We start from the raw sequence: 22,899 nt of genomic DNA on the forward strand, positions 1-22,899 counted from the left end.
AGAGGAGATGGTCCAGATGGAAGACTGGTGTCATCCTGACCTACCTACTTCCATCTCCTGGGATCATTCCCAAAGGGTAGCTGGTGGTAGGAAGTCCTACTAGGGGTGGGGGGTTGGAGAATAAAAGCTGACACCTGCTAACAGTTGAAGAAGCTTCCTTTGGGATGTTTTATTTCTATTTGGAGAACAGGTCTTCTGTGATGGCCTGGGAATCCGATTCAGAGGCTGAACCTGAGGAATCCCAGCCTGCACAGGAGTCCCCGCCTCCAGGGCCGGCTGATCCGGGGCTGGGGCTTGAGACTGAAGGGCCCTCACCTGTGCCGGATCCTCCGGAGCAGACACCAGCTGAATTCACTCTGGCTCCTGGCTCCGGAGGTGATTGAGGACCCATTGCCTGCAGGTGCGCCTCTCCCAGCCCTTTCAGGGGAAGGTGAGGTTGCGTCTGGGTCCAGTAACCCTCCAGCCTCTCCTGAGCTGCAGAGGCTCAGGGCAGAGAGGCAGAGGGAACTAAGTTCTCACAGGAGGAGTGCTCACCTTAAGGCCAGGAGAGGCGGGTCTCCTGGGGGCCGGGACCGCCCTATGCCTCAGAGGAGATAAAGGCCAGTCAGCCCAGTCCCAGGTTGCAGGAACAACATCGTTGGTAATCTGTTCCTGCCAGTTCCTGACCACGCCCAGCTTCTTGCCTTGGACCCCGCTTCACCCTTGACGGACAGCCTCCATACCCTCGACCTAGGACCGGACTCAGACCATGCCGCATGGTAACCCCCCCCCCCCCGGGACCAGCACATCTTCACAGTTACAAGGCTAGGGTGCAGCATCAGCTATGGGAAAGGAAAGGGCAGCCACATTCCAGAATGAACTGATGGCGATCCATTTGCTGCTTTTCTGTTCTCGAATCATAAATTTAGGTTGAAACCAAAACTCCTTCATAAATTGATGAAGCTTATTTATAACTGTTGAAAATGAGAATGTTCAGCCAAACGGCCTTGATGGTGCCGATACGTCTGGGCATATTTGAGGGCCGTTGAAGTGAGAGAGGCAGAGCGGGAGAAAATAAACACCCACACAGAAACATACTATATTGGTCTAAACCAGACGAACTTAGAGGCTGTTAAAATAAACAAAGGATTAACATCAGATTGATTTATTGGAACTACCTTGACTAATAAAGAGAAGCAGCACAAATGTGAGATTATCATCAGAGCATGGGAAGTCAACCAAAGATTTATAATTAGGCATAAAATTTGGATTGTTTGATTATTTTATAATTTGGAATGTTTTTAATGTGGTTTTTATTGGATTGTTAAAATGGAAAACTTAATAAATATTATTATCAGGGGGGGGGGGCAGAGTGGGGAAATCATTGGTTCCGACTGGTGTATTCCTAAGGTGGTCCGAGGAGGGAGGGAGGGAGGGCTTGATCCCTATTTAAGGGACAATCTGCCTTCTCTGTAGCCTCTCCATTTGCAGCACTGCCAGGAGCCTGTACTTACACTTACATCTCAGTCAGATTACAGTGCAGTTGGGTGGGGGAGGAGAGAGATCCCCCCCTTTGTCTACCTGGGTGCTTGCAGCAGCGGAGGGGATCAGCAGCTTTGCAAGAAGGAGAGGAGTGTTTGCAGGGGGGCAGTAAATCATTGGGAGAGGTCTGGAGGAGGCTGGCAGGAGCTGGAAAAAAGCAGCAGAGTGGGCTGCCTAGAGAGGCAGGAGGAGTTGGTCATCCTTACAGCTCCCTTTACTCACCCCCCCCCCGCCAAAACAGCATCTAAAACAAAAAGACGACGGTTCTACAATCCAGGAATAAAGCACAAAAGTAGTTTGATTCTTTCTCATTGCACGTACACCCCCTTTTATTACCATGTAGTATAAATATAACAGAAATGGAACAAAAAACCTCATTTATTATTTATAGAACTTAATGTATTAATTTTACAATTGAAGTATTTTTATGCTGTTGCTATATCTTTGTTTTAGATGCTTTTTAAAAAATCAGCTCAGGCATTGGCAAAACCATGTAGCATAAGGAGGGAGAGTTGCCAAAAATAAAACACAGAACTGCCGAGATTGTGAAATCCACATGGAGCCAGTTCATGTGCATATCTACGAAAACCAAAAACATAAATAAAATAGCGGGCTCTTCTAGCATTTATGTATTTCTTCGTATCAACTGTTCTTTGTTGTTCAGCTCAGGCCTCAGCAGAATGATGTAGCATTTAGGGGAAAAGATGCAACTCAGTAACCCAGCACTGGAAGACAAGATGGAGAAGATCTCCACAGCCACCATGTGTTTTCCTCTTGTGCTCAGGTAAGTTGGAACAAAGGACAGCCAAACGCTGCAGAAGACCAACATGCTGAAGGTGATGAACTTGGCTTCATTAAAGCTGTCTGGCAACTTCCTGGCTAAGAAGGCCACAGTGAAGCTGACAATGGCCAGGAAGCCCATATAGCCTAAGACACAATATAGCATTGTGGCCGACCCTTCGTTACACAAAAGAACAATTTCTTCTGCCATTGAGTCCATGTCCAAATCTGGTTTTGGTGGAGAGGTTGCCAGCCAGACAGCGCAGATGCCTACTTGAATGCTGGAGGAGAAGAGGACTATGGAATAAGCCAACTTTTGTCCCAACCATTTCCTCATCCTGGATCCTGGTTTGGTGGCCATGAATGCCAAGACCACAGATATGGTTTTGGCCAAGATGCTAGACAGGGCCACTGAGAAGATGGTGCCAAAAGCAGTTTGTCGGAGAAGGCAGGTTGCCTCATTGGGCATCCCAATGAACAGCAAGGAGCAGAGGGAGCACAAAAGGAGAGAGACGAGGAGAATGTAGGTGAGGCTCCTATTATTGGCTTTAACTATGGCAGTGTCCCGGTGTTTAATGAAGATGCCAAGCACCAAAGCTGTGATCAGAGAGAACAGAAGTGCAAAGGCAGTTGAAACGATTGTCAAAATGTCATCAAATGCTAGGAAATTTGGCGTTTTGGGGATGCATTGATCCTTGGCTTTGTTTGGATACTGATCTTCTGGACATCTGCGACAAGTTTCTTTGTCTAAAAAAAAAAGTGAATAAAAAGAACTGTTCTAAGGCTTAAGCACAGCCTTCCCAGGAGTCTGCCTGAGTATTTTTCACAAGGGAAAAGGCCAACCTTTTCTGGCCAAGATGCTTCAAAAACAAATTCCACCCATCATATATGCAAATTACCTACCTTTCTCCAGCCAAGTTCTATCCAGATCTTTTTAATGTGCCCACGGATAGATGGCACTGGGAAATATAACGTGGCAACAGTCTTAGTGGCCTCTTGAGCGGTGGAGGCTGATGAGTGGGAGAGTGGTGCCTGGGGGGCTGAAGCTGCTGATAGATCAGGTGACTGAGCTGCAGAAGCTGGCGAGCAAGTGGCTGGTGGAGGACATGGGAGTATGTGACAGAGCAGTGGAGGATGGGGAGAGGGTGGGGAGGTGGGAGAGCTCCAGACCTAACCACTCTCTGTAGGGAAGTAGAGAAAATAGCCTTCATCACTCATCATAAAGGTAAAGGTAAAGGGACCCCTGACCATTAGGTCCAGTCGTGACTGACTCTGGGGTTGCTGCGCTCATCTCACTTTATTGGCCGAGGGAGCCGGCATACAGCTTCCGGGTCATGTGGCCAGCAGGACTAAGCCGCTTCTGGCGGACCAGAGCAGCGCATGGAAACACCGTTTACCTTCCCGCCGGAGTGGTACCTATTTATCTACTTGCACCTTGATGTGCTTTTGAACTGCTAGGTTGGCAGGAGCAGGGACCGAGCAACGGGAGCTCACCCCATCGCGAGGATTCAAACCGCCAACCTTCTGATCGGCAAGTCCTAGGCTCTGTGGTTTAACCCACAGCACCACCCGCATCCCATCACTCATCATAGGTATCCGCTAAAATATTTCTGAATCAAAAGAAAGATGGAGGGAGGGAAACACTGCAATTTTTTTGGATATCAGCTCAGTCTTCTCTAATTGAGAGAACTTGAGCTTATGCTCAGTCAATTGTGTATTTTGCCTCATCAATTCAACAGTTTTGATCAAATGGCATTATTGTCTTCTTTAATGACATTTCTATCTCTGATTGACTAAATCTTATATATATATTTCTCTTTGGCAATCCTGATTTAAATTTGCTTAATTAAAGACACACGTGCATTAACTAACTTTAGAAACTGAGACTCTTTCCCAAGCCCTGAATACAGAGGGGGAGAATTAATTACCCCACAACCATGACAGCTGTTTCTAGGATAATCTAAGAGGCTGCTTTAACCATGGATGAAAAGGTTTGATACATCAAATGTTTTCTTAAGATTTTACCCAGAGAAGAGCAAATGTGTTGTGATATATGAATGTGTGAGAGTTATTACATACGTGTGTCAGGACCATTAAAAGTCCTGAGGTTTCCTAGAAAGCACTGAATAACAAACTCCTCTTCTTCATTTTTAAAGGTTACCTACACTGGGAAGACACAGATTCCTGTTACATTCATTTTTAAGCCAGTGCATATTCCCAGAAAAGTTGTTGCTTATTCAAAATCACGCAGATTCCTGAGTGCTGCCTCTTCATTTGGGGGAATGTGTACAAATGCCTACCTTAAAATCCTTTCTCTGTTAACTGAGGTGCAATTAATAGTAATGGAAGGTCATTCTATGTCTTATAGATCACAAATCCGGCCATTATGGCATCAAAGTCATCTGGGAACTTGTTTATGTTAACATGAATCATTTGTCATTCCAGGAATGTTTTTCTTACTTGATTAAGAGAATGTAAGTACAAACATACAGTATATATATATGAGCAGTGAGAATGAATATAAAATGCCACTATTTCATAAAACTTACAAAGCTAATTAAAAGAAGCTTGCAAAAGAACTGGTCACAGTTTACTGCAGTCAGTTGTATTGCTTGGTTCATCTTAATGTGACATGCCCTACCCTTCTCGTTTGAGAACATCCCATCTGGACATGGAGCACAATCATAGCAGCAAAATTTCTTCCCCTCCTTCTTTTTCTTTCCATTGCCAGGGCGGCATTCATCATTACATTCCGAAAGGGGTGGTACCTGTCCAAAAAAGTATAGGAAAGTTTAGTATTAAAATACATTCAGAGAATTCATCTCGTATCAGATGATCTTTCGGTAAAAAGTTCTGCCAATGACATTGTGTCTGTGTTCACCATACATTTAAAGCACACATAAAACTCACCCACCCCAAAGAATATGGGAACTGTAGTTTTTTAAAGGTGCTGGGAATTGTAGATCTGTGAGGAGTAAACTACAGTTCTTTTGGAGAGTTATGCAGCTGGATGTAACTGGAGGCAATTGTAATATATTCCTCCCCATGAATAGCCCCCCTGTGTACTAGGTTCATGTTAAGTTGTGGGTGAACATATCAGACGACACAGCGATTCTTCAAACAGCTCTTGTTTATTCACAGGCCAGAACAGAACTGAACTGAAGGGTTCAGCAAACCTGCTTATATAGAGCTCCACTAGAACACAACAGTAACCATTTTCTGTAACTATCCAATCACTGAACGTCACTTTCAATCCCTTATTTGCATATGTGGACCTGAGTGAAAACTATCTACAGTATCCCCCTGCTGGCCCAGGGTGAGACTTCAGTACATAACAGTTCAGGCCTGCTCTCATTAATGAATGGGCCTTGGCTGCCCCTATGGATGATGCCTACCGGAAGGGAAACAGGGTGAGTCTACATTTTGAGGGCTGCTAGAAACTTTCTGTTTTATCTGAGGATTTTCTGATTAAATCTTAATTGTGTATTTGCTCCTTCTTCACACATTGATCCTGTTGCTATGCCAGAGGCGGATTTGGGGATGTGCGATGGGTTCAATCACACTGGGAGGGGCTCTTTGGGGGTACTGCAGGGGGTGCAGAAACTGTGGTGCAGAATGGAAGATAAAAGGTGGGGACACTGAATTTTAGTGCCACACTGGTGCTGCTGAAATTTGAGACCCCTAGGCCCACCACTGGTCATGTATCAATATATTCTGCTACAATATTGATTTGTGATTTATGCTTTAACTCGTGCATCTTATGTGCTTATTTTACTGTAAATCACTTAGATACAGCAGCTTAACAAAGTAGATCATGGCAGTTTGTCTCCACTGGAATGCCCACCCTCCACATATTTATTTCCTCATCATTTTCAGCACACTCTTATTTGTCAACACGATGTGGTATTCCACTGAATTTCAAAGCTGTGCATTGCATGAATGAATTCTTCATCCCTCCTTAACATCTCTTAACCCTCCCACTTCACTGCATGGAGATGAATGTTGATACTTGAAACCTGAGCCAAGCCTCTGTGCCATTGCAAGGGACTGTCCTCATCAATGGTCAGTTCTTTGCCAGGAGGGTTGTGTGGGTCCAGCATCCCCACTTTCATCCTGATGTAGGAATTGTTAGGGAAAGTGATCACGTTTGTAACATCAAATCCAGCTGCTAATTCCCCATGTTCGTTGAGTGCAATTAAATCTCCAGCGCTGTTGTTGAAGGAGATCTGGTGAAGGAATGAGTGGAGCTTGGAAAAAAGAGAAAGATAAAAAATGTTGAAATATTAAAGTGGGGCTTAGTGTGGGGATGGAGAAGCTGTTTTCAGACTGTAACTTCCATCAGTGTTCACCAATATCTGGAGGGCCAGATGTTGAGTGAACTTGAATTCCACTGTGAACTCAACACGAACTAATTCATCTTGTATAGGGACAAATATGAAGTGGAATCTGTTATTTTTGGACACATATTACTCAAAGTAACACTACTTCCTATTAAACATGAATTTTAGAATCTCTCGTTCTACAGGAGGAAAGAACTCAGCCCATCTGGTTCCACTTCTGCCCATATTTGAAAGGGATTTTTAAAAAATCTGTGCAGAAATTAAGTGTATTTTTTTAATGCCTTTTGACATATGCAATTTTTTGGGTCCTCTTCCAGATGGAATGGGATGTCCAGAAATAAAAACAGTGATGACTCTTTCTGTTTTATAATGAAATATAATAAATATAATAAAACATCTGATGGACAGAATGTAAACAGGTGAAGCTTTCCTCTTTATTCTATTTCCATATAAGAAATCTCTCAACATGTTGATTTCCTGCCCTGACACACAACTGTTGAATGCACCATAACCTCGCTTCCTCCCTTCTATGCAAGTCTCAAGCCTAGGCTGAAATCCTGCACTCACCTAGACCATTGTACTGTAAGTTAACTAAATGGGTACCTGGTCTTTAGCTCCTGCACAATGGAAGGCCTGCTTATGCCTCTTTCCAAGTTTTCCCATTTGCCACGGGTAGAGGATATCCCCCCCCCACATGTGCTGTAGCATTTTCAAAAAATATCTCTTCTGTATGCCACACCAGTGTCCTAAACCCAGGGCACAACAACTTGTCTGTAAGGAAGCACTACCTGCCAGGGCTCCACATTCCATGAAGACAGTCCGTCCCAAGCCTCCGTTCTTCTGTTCTTGGCTCTTACTAAGTACCAGGTATGCAAGGCATGTGCTAGAGCATGGACAGCATTATAGATACTGTAGCTGTGGCCAGTCATGCGCATTTCAAAGAACGGTGTAGCAAGGCTCTCCAGCATCTCCTCTTCTGTGCATGCACTTCTGAAGAACTTAGAAATTCCCGAGTCTGAAGCAGAACAACGGAATGATTCTGCCCAGAAATCACTGATGAAACCATCTCCAACTGCCCAGGAAGGGTTTACATTCCGAAGAAAGTCATAGAAATCTTGAATCTCCTTTGTGTGAATTGTGAAAGAGAGAGTGCCATGGAACATTCGGGTCGAAAGGCCAGTCACCATTTGAACTTTGAAGAACTTGAAATCAATTTGGGCTGTCGTGATCCACACCTTTGCGGCAGAGAGTTTATACAAAGGATATTTTAGTTGATAGGCATGGATCATTACTACAGTATTTGCCAACCATGTAACCGGTGCACTTTCTCCAGATACAATAACAGCATTGGCTTTGCTCGCCAGAAAACCTGGAAGATTTCCGACTCGCTTTAAGAACATTTGATACAGACCTTTGGAGTAGCGAGCATTTGTTGGAACTATGTCTGTGAATTCAGAACAGATCCCACTCTTGGAGAGCATTGACTCTATGACCTCCAAGAAATGTTCTCCACCTTCATCATCCTGGGCAATGAGACCGACCCATTTCCATCCAAAATGCAAAAGCAGTTGGACGATTCCTCTGTACTGAAAATCTTCACTAGGAACCATTCGATAAAAGGAAGAAGACTTGGTTTGGTAATTGACTGCTGGTTGAAAAGAGCCATATGAAATCTGAAAAACAAAAGCCAGGCAGTACATACAGAGTGGAAACAGGAGCTCATACTGATTTCATTTATCTAAATATTTCCATACAGTGCAATTTTATATACCCACAATTTACTTATTTTTAAGCTGCTGTTTCCTTTTACAAACCTGCACAAAATAAACATATGGTATCTTTTCCTTGAGCTATTCAGTCTTATTACTTTTCTATGTGTATAATGCACATTTTTGGGACTTCTTCCATCTTGTTCGTATAGTTGGGTACCCATATTATTTTATTTTGATCATTTCTACCTCACTTTTAAGTAAAAAATGCTTCCAGAGTGGGCTTAGATACAGTCAACTAAAACAAGAGATTCCATGATGCAAGTCCACGCCATTCAGACCATATTAATTTCCTTTCTCATTACACCACTTCCATAACTATGAATCCTACTAGAAAGAGAGTATCAAGGGAAGTCCCCATTTCTCTGCTTCTCAGATCCTACCTGCGGAATCTTGAAAAGACCTAAGATGTCTGCCATGCGTGAAGATGTATCAGAGCTGAATCCACCTATGACTCCTATTACATTTTCCTGGGTGCCACATTTGTAGTTGGGGATGAAGTGATGTGATTTGAAGAGTAGGTCCATAGTGGTACGGTAGGTCATCTTTGAATCAGTATAGCTGTCGTAGATGTGGAACCCGAGGGTGACATTGGGCAGGATCCTGGGATTATCATTGATCTCATCAACAGCAAACACCATGGCAAGGATGTGCTGGTAGAATTTGGTCACCAGGCTGCAAGTAAAGTGACTTGGTATTTCACAGGATAACAATGCATTGCACAAAATATCAAATCACAGTATTCATCTCCTCGCAGTACTCTTCTTCAGTATTCAGCTATCTGACTATAAGAAGATGATAGAACCAGAAAAGTTATTCACCAGTTAAGTCCTGTTGGGAAGAAGGAGAATGTGTTGGGGCTAACTTTTGCTGCACTGCACTCTTGGAAGCTGCTTTCTTCTGAGTCCCTCTATTTCACCATTGTCTGTACAAGAGGAAGGGGAACTTGTGGCCATTGAGATGACACTGGGCTCCCAATTCTCGTCAGCCACAGCCACCGTGATTAATGAACAGGGAGGATAGGGCTGGAGTCCAGCAGCAGAATAAAAACTACAGGCTCCCTAGCCCTGGTCTGTTCTATCAGGTGCTCAAAAAGTTTTAAAGAGGATCATTTCCCAACTCTACTGACATCACCTTGCCCTTTATTAGGAAAGAAGCCTCGAATAAAATTTAAGATATTAACTGATGCTAAAGAAAGAGATGGATTTGCCCTGCCAGACCTCAAACTTTATTATGAATCAGCAGCTTTTTGCTGGCTGAGAGAATGGCTGCTTCTTGAAAACACTGACGTGTTGGATTTAGAAGGTTTCAATAATGTATTTGGTTGGCATGCATATTTGTGGTACGATAAGGTAAAAGCACATAAAGCGTTCAAAAATCATATTGTTAGAAAAGCATTGTTTAATGTCTGGATAAGATATAAAGATTTGTTAGAAAAGAAAACCCCAAGATGGTTGTCTCCAATGGAAGCAAAGGCACAGAAAAAACTCAATATGGAGGCCAAATGGCCGAAATATTGGGAAATTCTGGATCAAGATGGAGACAGAATAAAATTGCAGAGCTTTGAAAAATTGAAAAATAAAGTGCGAGATTGGCTCCATTATTATCAAATAATGGAGGCATACAATTTGGACAAAAAGTTGGTTTCCAGGTGGAAAAATCAAAATTGGAAACAGAGTTGTTAGACTCCAAAATTAAGAATTTGTCAAAAATGTATAACTTGCTGTTGAAATGGAATACTCAGGATGAAACGGTGAAATCAGCAATGATTAAATGGGCACAAGATGTTGGACATAATATTATGTTTGCTGACTGGGAACAGTTATGGACCACAGGTATGAAGTTTACGGCATGTAATGTCTTAAGAGAGAATATTATGAAAATGATATACAGGTGGTACATAACCCCAGTCAAGCTTGCAAAAATCTATCACTTGCCCGATAATAAATGTTGGAAATGTAAAGAAACTGAAGGTACATTTTTTCACCTTTGGTGGACATGCCCAAGGATTAAGACATTCTGGGAGATGATTTATAATGAAATGAAAAAGGTATTTAAATATACCTTCCTGAAGAAACCAGAGGCCTTTCTCCTGGGCACGGTCGGCCAATTGGTGTCAAAAAAGGATAGAACTTTCTTTATGTATGCAACAACAGCAGCAAGGATACTCATCACAAAATATTGGAAGACACAAGATTTACCCACCCGGGAAGAATGGCAGATGAAGTTGATGGACTATATGGAATTGGCGGAAATGACTGGCAGAATCTGAGACCAGGGAGAAGAGTCGGTGGAAGAAGACTGGAAAAAAATTAAAGATTATTTACAGAAATACTGTAAAATTAATGAATGTTAGAAAAATGTTGGGATGAAGTTACATGGCTTTAGTAGAAATGGTATAAGGAATTAAGTATAAATAGATTAATAGAGTATTAAAGGAAAAATAAGGTTAGAATGAGTTAAGATAATTATAGGACAGAAAACAGAGGAAGATGGAAAGGAATTGCTGAAATAATTAACAGAAGTGGAATACAAAAAGGGAGGTGTGAGGAGGTCGTGGAAATAAGTAAATGAAAGATGGGATAATGAAATTGCTTGATTTATTTTATTGTTTTTGTTTTGTTTTGTTAGTTTAATGAATTGTATTGTATTTTTTTTAGTGTTTAAATTTTTTGGAAATGTAATAATTATTATTATTTTTTTAAAAAAAGAAATTTCTGCACGTAAGGCATGGGGTGCTCTACTAGTGAACTGTTTGCTGCCATGATTCAGACTTTTCTTTAGCCATTTCTGTTTTCATGATACAAATGGATCGTTCAAAGGAGCCACTTGATATCCTAGGCTGGTGTTTGGCAGCAGTTTCTGTTTGTTCTGTTATGTTCAAGTTTTCTCTGGAAATAGGTAGTCAATGGGGACAAAGTATGGACTGGCATTTTTCACTCTGCTCATTTCTCTCTCTCTCTCCCTGCACTTTCTAACAAGTGCAGAATAGTAGAAGTGCTGCAGAGCCTCTCTCCCCACACCAGTGTGGCTCAAGTTTACCTTAATGGGGTGAGAAAGGACAGGGCTGTGGGGAGGTTGGGGCTATATGGAAACATCAGCAGGACACTCTCTTTCTCCCAGAATTTTGTCCTTACCAGCACCCTATCTCACTCCAGCCCTGTACATTCAAGGTGCAGCCATTCAATTCCCTTTTTTCCCCGCATTTCTGCCATCTCTCTGTCTGTCTGTCTGTCTGTCTGTCTGTCTCTCTCTCTCACACACAAATTTCTGTCTCACCCTCTTTTCTTTCCTCCCCTTTGACACCCATCTACAATTAGCTGAAAGGTTACAAATTGCCTACTCCTGAAATACAGAACTTTATAGGTTCAATGTGCTTGAATATGTACAATTTTCATAAAATAAGAATGCATATATATAAAAATACATACATATAAGAGATAAGAATAATTGGATCATCAAAGGATAATGTTTCCAAATGCCCAACTGACCATAAACGCACAGTTTAAACTCATTGATGTTTGAGAATTTCATTTTCTTCTCAACCAGTGGTTCTTATCCACCCACCCACCCACCATTTTTGAAAAATTCTAATATCTTTTCAAAGCAGTATGCCCTGCAGTTGTTCATGCATATATAAAGACTAAACACCACTAAAATAAAATGACAGGCAGTTTTCTTACGTTGGGGTGCTGGCTATCGAGACCCGAGAAGGGTGCTTGTTGAATACAATTTCAGGGGAAAAGTAATGCATAAGAGATGCCATCCCACCAATGAGGAGATCACTTGTCTCATACCAGTCATGTGGAACATGTCCTGGATTACTTCCGACACACTTACTGGTATGTACTTTGAACACCATGTTTGGGAGTAGCAGGAGCAGGAGCAGGAGCAGCACCAACATCTGGGTGGAAAACTTCCTTCTGCAAACGAGGCTCCTGTGTTTCTCAGGTCAAAACATCATTCTGACCACCAGCCTGATTTCAGTATCACGTCTTGGATGGAAACAGACTCTACCAGGGCACTTCATCATCTACATTGTCAAGGGACAAGATCTGAAGGATATACTATATACAATGAAAGAAGGAAACTGACAGAGTCCCCCTCTTAAGCCTAATCTTGGCTGCATCAGAAGCAATGCAGTACTTATAACCATTCCAGGCTTGCTTGTTGATGTTTTCCCCTCTGTAGCTTCCAAGAAAGCTGCTGGAGCTTTGGGTCAATTACAGTGATTCATATAATGACGGGAGATAATTACGTCTCCAATTTGTTGACTCAATGGTAGTTGAACTTCCAGAGCAATCATCCTTTTCCCGGAATAGTTTGTCTGCTTCTTTATATTGAATAATAGAATCATAGAGTTGGAAGGGACCTCAAAGGCCATATAGTCCACCCCAGCCTCTGCAGGGAATCCACTGCTATACAATTCCTTATACTTAGGTGGGCATTCATCCTCTGCTTACAATGACCTAAGAAAGGAAAGTCTACCCCCCACTGAGGAAGGCCATTGCCCCAGTAGTTTTTGCCATCAGAAATCTCTTCCTGATGTGCCACATTTAGCAGATGGATCTGGCTGATTCTGGTGTTACATAATGCCAGATGATGAAGCTACAGGGAAATCCCAGTTAATCCATTAGTATATGATTCTACAAATCATCAAAGAAGTGGTGGCCTAGAAATGGCCTAGAAATGTCAGTGCCACAATACACCTTAGACAGAGCAACCCTAAATATAGAAACCAGCATAATTCAAGATGACATAAACTATCCCTATTCCAAACCATTCTGGAGTTTCTGGGAGGGGCGACCGCCAACTAAACTGATAAATGAGTGTAAGCCTAAATTTTCACGATCAGGCCCTAGGTACTATGTCCCAACTGAGTGGGATTTGAAACAGATGTAAGTCTCTCTTTGCCCTGTCATGTTCGCCTCACCCCCAGAACACTAATGGGGTTTATTTGTTTATTTCATTTTATTTACACCAGCATAAATTAATCTACTTTAAATTAACCAGGATGAGCTCTGGATGAATCAGGGTGATGAATCAGAGGAGGGAGAAAGGTTGTTTTCTGCTGCTCCAGAGAAGCGGACACGGAGCAATGGATCCAAACTACAAGAAAGAAGATTCCACCTAAACATTAGGAAGAACTTCCTGACAGTAAGAGCTGTTCGAGAGTGGAATTTGCTGCCAAGGAGTGTGGTGGAGTCTCCTTCTTTGGAGGTCTTTAAGCAGAGGCTTGACAACCATATGTCAGGAGTGCTCTGATGGTGTTTCCTGCTTGGCAGGGGGTTGGACTCGATGGCCCTTGTGGTCTCTTCCAACTCTATGATTCTATGATTCTATGAACTTGCACTGGCATATTTCCAGCTGAGCAATCATTGACAACTTTTCAGATCAGCCTCAGCACATGAGGACTGGAAAGTGGCCAATATATATCCTATTTCTAAAAGAGGGGTTTTGAGAATACTTTGGTTTGGCAATTATTATTTTTTTCCAATGTGTGTGTGCATGCAAGCACATGTGTGAACACTTGCAAATGTCAATGTGGTAACAGAAAGTGTGAATCATAGCACTTTCAGAAAAATTGACCAAGGAAGCTCAGGCTTTAGCTGGAAAGAGAGATGAGGATGATTTCATAGAGGCATTGTATCTTTTTATTGCATATTGAAGGGCACATCACTCAACTGTGGCAACCACCAAATTCACACTTACAGCTCAGGAATAATGTTCCCCATTTTAACCATTATATATGGGGAGGGGAGAGGGATATCTGTTGTGGGAGGGGATAAATGTATGTGTACTTTATCTCATTTATTTCTTTTTAACTATTAGATGTTCTTTCTTGTTCAGCTCAGGTCTCACCAAAATGAGGTAGCATTTAGGGGTAAAGATGCAGCCCAGTAACCCAGCACTGGAAGCCAGTATGGAGAAGATCTCCACCACCACCATGTCTTTTCCTCTTGTGCTCAGGTAAGTTGGAATGAAGGTCAGCCAAACACTGCAGAAGACCAACATGCTGAAGGTGATGAACTTGGCTTCATTAAAGCTGTCAGGTAACTTCCTGGCTATGAAAGCTACAGTGAAACAAACAATGGCCAGGAAGCCCATAAACCCCAAGACACAGTAGAACATAGTGACCGACCCTTCGTTACATAAGAGCACAATTTGATCCATCATTGCATGTGTATCTCTATCTGGAAAGGGGGGAAACATTGCAAGCCAGAGAGCGCAGATCCCCACTTGGATGTGGGAGCAGGACAGAATGATGGAATAAGCCGATCGTTTCCCCACCCATTTCCTCATCCTAGATCCTGGTTTGGTGGCCATGAAGGCTAAAAGCACAGATGCAGTTTTGGCCAGGATACTAGAGATGGACACACAGAAGATGATACCAAAAGCAGTTTGTCGGAGAAGACAAGTCACCTCATTAGGTTTCCCAATGAACAGCAAGGAGCAGAGGAAGCAGAAGAGGAGGGAGATGAGGAGAATGTAGGTGAGACTTCTGTTGTTGGCTTTGACTATGGCAGTGTCCCGGTGCTTAATGAAGATGCCGAGCACCGCAGCTGTGAGCAGAGACAACAATAGTGCAGAGGAAGTTGAAACAATGGCCAAAGTGTCACCAAATGCCAGGAAGTTTGGCATCTTAGGAATGCATTGATCCTGGCCTCTGTTTGGATATTGGTCTTCCGGGCAACTGACACATGTTTCTTCGTCTGAAAAAGAATGCATGATAATGTAAGAACCAGAATGGTTCATGCTCAAGAACAGATGCCTACTTGGAGTGTTTCAAATTCTTCTGCCCAAAGTGCATCAAGTAGAAACGTCATGAATCATATCTGGTTTGAAATATAGTTTTCTCCTGGTGTTCAACAAAGTTAGTCTTAAAATAAAAAACACTGTTAAGTGAAATGATACAACCATTCTGGCAGTAGTTCAAAATTGTAGGAGTCAACTAAGAAAGGTGTATTGGGACTGTCACATTGATCTCTCTCCAAACTGCCTCATTTTCATTTTTTTTAAAAAAACCAACAGTCAATTCATCTCCTGATGTTTTATTTCATGGGCATCTAGTCTGACTTTCATAATTCTAATAAGACATACAAAACACACTTTGCTTTCAAAGTATCTGAAAATTAATTTTTTATTATCCTTAATAAAGAGACATTTAAGTAAACATATGGAAATAACTGAAGTATGTGCTGTATGCCCCAGTCTCACATTATGGTCGGGAAGGAAGTGATTTTGCAACCAGCATTTATTTAGGGACAAGAGGAAAGTCTGACTAAGGGTCATTTTTTGCTGCACAGAAAAGGAAATCACGGGATAGACAAATAGAAATAACACCAGATTCAAAATGCATAGAACATAGACTAAATATGAATTGGAGATAAAAATCAAAAACTTGTTGAGAATGAATCTCATTTCTAATAATATTTTAATTCTAAATGAGTTAATATTATGTTGAAATAGTAAGGCTTAAGAAAAAGCATTGGGAACAGTATTCCTGGGGTTTAAATGTGATTCCCCATCCCTTTCTTGACCTTGGGACTCTGTCCAGGCCATGCTCCTTGCCCCAGTCCTTTTGTGTGGCTGGAATGTGTTGTTGAACTGTGATGCTGCCTCTTTCTTGTGTAGTTGGCCGATTGACAGGTGCCTGGGCATGGTTTCTGTGCAAAGCTAGGCATTTAATATGGCCTGAAATTAACCCACGGTGTGTAGATCATGACCATTTGACTACGGTCTCTGTCCCTACCCAACAGTAGTCTGTTTTCCTAGAAGGTTGAATTTGGGCTGAAGAAGTTTCTCCTCCCAAGCCTTAAAATATTACAAGCCCACCTTTTGATTTAGAGAAGCAAAGTATTTCTTCTTCTTGTTTCCTTTTTTCCTTTTAGACCTAAATATTCTGGGTTGTTTTCAATATAGTGTTCAGAAAATCATTCCATCACTGCAAGCATGACTTCTTGTCCAACAGAATAATCTCCCTCTGCTCTCCCTGCACACTGTTCGAGGGGGATCTAGACCTCCAGATCAGTTTTTGGGGAGAGTTCAGGGGGCAAATGGGGACAGAAGAGGGGGAAGTTTCCTTGCGCTTGTGACGATCATTGCTTCCACTACCACAATGATTTAGTTGAATATGACTCTCTGCTATATCCCATAGTATCCCTATACTTCCTTTTCTTGTCAATGTATTGTGTCCTTCCTGTTCTTGTACACATAACAAGTTCCCATCTTTCCTCCGATGGGTATGGCAATCAGTTCATATTCCTATACTCCTACCTACATTGTGGTGCTCAAAATCTTTCCCCAAAACTCTCAGTGTATTCTTGATATTGCATGCCTAACTCACTCACAGAAAACTAAGAGACTTCGAGAGTGATTAAATTGGTAGGCCTTCCCTGTCATATCAATGTGAGGACTATGAAGGGTAAAACTAGCCATGATCTCTGATGCAGGGATGGTTGACTGGAAAGGACTGAGAAGGAAGACCAAACCTCCACTTCATTGTTGGGACAGGGCACTGGTACTAGAAGGTGGGAGTTTCTATTTACGTTCAGGTTAAACCATTGTAGATGCCTCCAAAGATGTTTACTGCTCATTGAAAACCCCAGAAATCTCTCAAGCTCTTCATTTTTGAGTAGGACTTCAAATATCATCTTTAATCTTTGTTCCAGAATTACAGTTACTCAGAGTTCCATTCATGCGTTCAAGAACACAAGTCCAATGTCTCAGAGATATCTGAGAACTTAATGTATCATTCACTGAGCTATTGATATATTCCTTGGTATGATTATAACAAAATATCAATTAGATTGTTGTATCTATGTAAAAATGGGGATCCATGCATAATGCCATAATTTAAAAATGGCCACTATGTTAATGAGAATGAACTTGCAAAAGAGTTGCCCACATTTTACTTCGATAAAATGCATCGCTTGATCTTTTACAGCATAGCATATCCTACCCTTCTCATTTGAGATCATCCCATCAGGACAAGGAGCACAAGCATAGCAGCAAAAGGTCTTCCCCTCCTTCTTTTTCTTCCCATAACCAGGGTGGCAGATGTCATTACATACTGAAAGAGGTGGCACCTGCCCAAATATATAGGAACGGTTTAGCTTTAATTCATCTTTTTTCATATTCTATCAGATAATCGACCAGCAAACAGGAGGGCAAGTGACACAGAATGCAAAAGCTGTAAGTACACAGGTATACAATAAGTAGTAGGGATATCCGCTCTGTTAAGTATCATACAAAGACAGATTCGAATTTGCATACTTAGCCTGATCAATGAATCAAATAGTTTAACATTCAATCTCACATCACTAACTAGAGATTTCACACAGTCACAAAACAGTCAGTATTATACATTATCTGAAAGCCAAGGACTCTCTTTGGTTAAGGATGTGCTGACTTAATACCTTTAAATATTGCATTTTACATCACAATGGTTTATTTAAGAATCAGATATGTTTGTATAGGAAAAGGTAGTTCATAAAATGATGCCTTGCCTTCAATGAAATGCTCAACCTCCATATATCAATACACCCTCTAATAAAACATTTTATCCTATTTGTATTACAGTGATACCTTGGTTTACAACCATAATCCGTTGCGGAGGTCCGGTTGTAAACCAAAACAGGTTGTAACCCAAGGCACACTTTCGCCAATGGGGCCTTCAAAAAAAAATTGGTTGTACTCCAAAAAAAGGGACACACACGTCAGGGTTTGACGTGGTTGTAATCCAAAACGGTTGCAAACCAAGGTACCACTGTATTATCCTTACTGTTATTATTTGCCTGCCTTTCACCGTGAGGTCCCAATGAATTTCACATTTGACTATTTATTATGCTAAGAGAGGCATTTAGTGTTTTGGTTATGTCCATTCCCCTCACATATTGCTGAATGACCACCAGTGTTGACACACACCTGTTATCCTCACCTGAGTCAAGCCTCGGTGCCATTCAATTCTGTCCTCATAAATGGTGAGCGCTTTTCCAGGAGGATCCAGCCTCCCTACTTGGACTCGGACATACGATTTATTTGGGAACGTGACCAAGTTTGTAACGTCAAATCCGGCTGCTAATTCTCCATGCTCATCCAGTGCAATTGCATCTCCAGCAGTGTTGTTGAATGAGATCTTGTGAAGGATTGAGTGGAGCTGGGTGGAAAGAGAACGAGGACCTGAAGGTCATTTTCCTATATGGTTACAAGTCATTACAATTCATCATGGATAGTAATCTACTTGCAGAAGCAGCAAGGGAGTAACAAATCATGAAAGGGTATAAAATTCAACTGTGGTGGAGAAATAAGTCTGGAAAATCATGGTTATATGGGATCAGTATTTGGAAGAAGACTTAAGAAAACTGAGAAAATAAAAGCTTGATAGAAATATTCTGTACATCACTGGTTGGTCACACCATGGATATTGGGTCCAGGCAATTGTCCAGAACCTATATAAGGACAGTTGACATTGGAGATGAGGAAACGTTACCTGCCAGGGCTCCGCATTCTGAGGAACCATTCTGTTGCTGGACTCCCTTGCACTGCGTTTCAGCCCAGCTGAATGCAAGATATGCAAGGCATGGGCCAAAGCATAGGCGGCGTTATAAATGCTGTAGCTGTGGCCAGTCATGCTCATTTCAAAATAAGGGGCAGGAAGGCTCTCTAGCGTCTCCTCTCCAGTACATCTGCCGTAGATGAATGCAGACACAGCTGATGAGTTGGATAATGAACAACTGAATGCTTGCTCCCAGAAAACGTTGATAAATCCGTCTTCATTTCCCCAGGAAGGATTTACAAGCTGAAGAAACTTTTGGAAGTCTTCTATTTCCTTTGAATGAATTGTGAAGGAGATAGCACCATGGAACATGTGCCTGTCCACATCAGTGATTGCCTGAATGGGGTATAATGTGAAATCTATTTGGGCTGTTGTAATCCACACTTTTGCTGTAGAGAGTCTCTTATTTTGCGGAATTAGTATTTGACTTATCTTGATTACCCCTATAACTGCTCCCAACCATGTAATAGAGCCACTTTCTCCATATATAACAACTACATTGGCGTTGCTCCTCATGAATACTGGCAAAGTATTTTGTTTGTGGTGGAGCATCTCCTGTATGCTGTCAGAGAAGAGCAGGTGCGTTTGAGCTCTTTCTGTGAATGCTGAACACATTCCATTCTGCAAAAGCATTTCCTCCATGGTCTGTAGGAATCGGTCTCCACCTTCATTATCTATAGCATAGAGCCCAACCCATTTCCACTTGAAGTGAAGAAGTACCTGAATAATTCCTCGGTATTGCAGGGCTTCACTGGGTACCATGCGGTAAAAGGAAGGGAACTGGACTTGATTCTTCACTGCTGGCTCAAATGAGCCATATGAAATCTTTAAAAAATAAGAGTTGGAAGAGGAGATAATTATTTCCCCAGATTTCAAATTAGTGGATTCCACAGGCAGTGGAATTCTATACAGCAGTGGAACAGACTTCCACAAGAGGTGGTGGACTCTCCTTCCTTGGAGGTTTTTAAGCAGAGGTTGGATGGCCATCTGTCATGGATGCTTCAGCTGAGATTCCTGTATTGCAGGGGGTTGGACTGGATGACCCTTGGGGTCCCTTCCAACTCAAAGATTATATGATTCTATGCCCAATTTCCTTCTGTTCGGACAGGTTCCTCCACCTTTTACTCACACTAAGAAAACTACACAACCCTCTTAATGTAGACACTCCTGACAGTTTTGGTTAACATACACTCTAAATGAGATGTATATTGAAACCCTTTCTTTTCATTCTGAGCTAACTTCTTTTAAGGAGAATATTCCTGTTGTTGGGGGGTTGGGGTTGGGGGGAGCATCAGCTTATAGACACTATGAGCCACCCTCTTTGAAGTAATTTACAAGTGGTTTGACTACAATCTGCTTTCCAGTAGACTTCAAAGGAATGAGTGTATGCGGAGGAAAGGCAGAGAGAAGGAGGGTTCTTCTGGCTTTGGGGTTCTAGGGTTCTTGAGATGGTGCTGCTGTAATTCCCCAAGGTGAACAGCCCCTCTCCTTCTATCACACCTCAAACAATTCTCCTCTCTACAAATGAAACACAAATCATTTTAAACCTACACACCTCTCATGCACATCATTGGATAGTAATGCAAATTCAGTTCATTCTTCTTCCCATCACACCGTTCTAGCTTTACACTTCATCAAATTACTGCTGGAAAGAGTAGAAAAGTGAATTATGGGGGAGGTGAGAGGAAAGCCTCTGAGCTCCAGTACTCAGATCCTACCTGTGGAATCTTGAAAAGACCCAAGATATCTGCCATGCAGGAAGAGGTATCAGAACTAAGTCCTCCAATTACTCCTATTACATTTTCCTGGGTGCCACATTTGTAGTTTGGGACAAACTTGTGTGATTTAAAGAGCAGGTCCAAAGTGGTGCGATAAGTCCTCCTTGAATCAGTATAGCTGTCGTAGATGTGGAACCCGAGGGTGACATTGGGCAAGATCCTGGGATTCTCATTGATCTCATCAACAGCAAACACCAGGGCAAGGATGTGTTGGTAGAACTTGGTCACCATGCTGCAGATAAAGGGACTTGCTGTTTCATGGTGGAATCAAGGCTTGTGCTTCAAAAGATTATCTCATGGTCTTATAGCCACAGCAACCTATATCTCACTCCCCCCCCCCCAAGGAGCTCAAAATCCCTTCTCCAGTTAATCCCTACAACAGCCCAGAGATGTAGGTTAGGCTGAGAGGCAGGCACTGGCCCAAGGTCACCCAGTGGAGATTCAAACCTTGTTCTCCCATGTCCCAGTCAGACACTCGCCACTACTCCACACTGGCTCTCGGTGGCTTTAGACTTGTGCTTCCACCACAATTTCTGTGCAATGTGCTAGCCTAGCTTGGATGCACTAAATCCATGCCAATGAGTGAAGTAAGAACTGAGGGCCTCACACACATTCCTATCAAATGCTGTGCAGGATGAAACCAGCCCACATCTCCTCTATTCAGGAAAGCCAGTTGTGGAGGCTGCAGCAGCTTCCCTCCTGGGGGGCTGAGACTTTCTGAGACTGTCTTCTTTCTTTTCCATGATATGTGATATTTTCATTCCTCTTCCTGTACTTTGGGCAGGTATAGAAGAATAAGAAGGCTAAAAAGCATTTAACAGTGTAGGATGGACTGTCCTGAGAGGTATTTAGTGGGTGAAGGAGATAGAAGGGATTGTGACAGGTAAGGACAGTCCCCTTCTTCCTCCCTCCCTCCCTCCATTGACTTTTCCTTTCCTTCTCTCCCACTCCCACACATACCAGTCACTCATTCTGAAACCTCCCAATCACTGCCCAATCCTATGCATGTTTACTCATATGAAAGTCCCACTATTTACAGCAAAGCTTATGCTCAGATAATGTATAATGTATATAGGATTGCAGCCGTACTCTTGAGGGATGGGGGGCATTCTCTTGCTATGTCTCTTCTATCAAATTTCATTTTGCTGCAGAGAATATTTAATAGATGGACTATTGGTTTGACTCAATTTAATGCAGTTTTCTATCATCCTCTTTCTTGAAACATGAGATGTGGCCCTCAGACTCCAACTTGCCATCTCCAAAACTACAAGATTATGTTGACAAATATGTTTGAATGGGTGGAAATATTGGTGCTATGGAAAGCTTCCTCACAGTCCCCTTCTAAAATGGGCAGACTGAGCACCTATGTACCAGAGCCAGAATAGAGAGCAAATAGGTAATATGAGACTAATATTTCCAAATGTCCAGTTACCAGTACAAGCACAGCCTAATTACGCATATGTTGGAGAATGTCCTTTTCTCAACCTTTAATATTTCTTTTAAAAACCAAGTTAAAAAAGCAAGTATTCATGCAGATATACAGAACTTCTCAATTAAAAATAAAACCTTTTGCTTACACTGGGGACTTAATCAGGGAGTGTTGAGAAGGGTATTGGTTGAAGGAAACTATGGAGAACACAGGATTTGACAGCTGAGACACTATCCCACTGATGAGGAAATCACCCGACTGGTGCCACTCGTGTGGAACATCTTCGGGATTATTTCTGGTGCACTTAACAGCATGCACATAGCACACCATGTTCGGAAGCAGCAGAATCAGAAGCAGCAGCATCCCAATACATGTGCAAATTCCTCTCTCTCTACGTATAAAACAAGCCACTGCCCTGATTGACAGATGGTTTAGATTGCTGAAGACTCTGGGAATGTAATTCTCACATGGACTTATTACCTTTGCCTAACCACTAAGCTCAGCAGTTTTTCAGAAGTGTGTCTTGAATTCTAATTGAAACACAATATTCAGACTTGCCCTATACATGGGGGTGGGTGGAGGAATTATCCAAATGACAGAGACCTGCCTCCCCCTAATCTTAGCTGTCTCTGGAACATTGGGTTTCCTTATCATCATTTCAGTCTTTTTATCAATACCTTTTCGTACTCGCTTCTAGAAGGCTACTGGCACTCTGGGCAGATTA

General features: G+C 42.2%; 2 protein-coding genes across 2 annotated transcripts; both read right to left on the reverse strand.

Annotated features, from left to right (window-relative positions):
- Positions 1-2,146: 2,146 nt before the first annotated feature.
- On the reverse strand, positions 2,147-9,051 carry LOC308464791 (vomeronasal type-2 receptor 26-like; the record flags this gene model as incomplete). The annotated part of the gene is made up of 4 exons (XM_080984381.1): positions 2,147-3,048; positions 6,311-6,548; positions 7,430-8,314; positions 8,794-9,051. 4 exons carry the CDS (start codon positions 9,049-9,051, stop codon positions 2,147-2,149), a joined length of 2,283 nt encoding a protein of 760 aa, XP_080840507.1.
- A 5,170-nt stretch (positions 9,052-14,221) lies between these two features.
- Positions 14,222-20,977, reverse strand: LOC308464792 (vomeronasal type-2 receptor 26-like; the record flags this gene model as incomplete). The annotated part of the gene is made up of 5 exons (XM_080984382.1): positions 14,222-15,123; positions 17,373-17,550; positions 18,351-18,569; positions 18,903-19,793; positions 20,687-20,977. 5 exons carry the CDS (start codon positions 20,975-20,977, stop codon positions 14,222-14,224), a joined length of 2,481 nt encoding a protein of 826 aa, XP_080840508.1.
- Between the last annotated feature and the right edge of the window lie 1,922 nt (positions 20,978-22,899).

This window comes from Podarcis pityusensis, assembly GCF_964106645.2.
Source record: "Podarcis pityusensis genome assembly, chromosome: 16".
Taxonomy (NCBI): Eukaryota; Metazoa; Chordata; class Lepidosauria; order Squamata; family Lacertidae; genus Podarcis; species Podarcis pityusensis.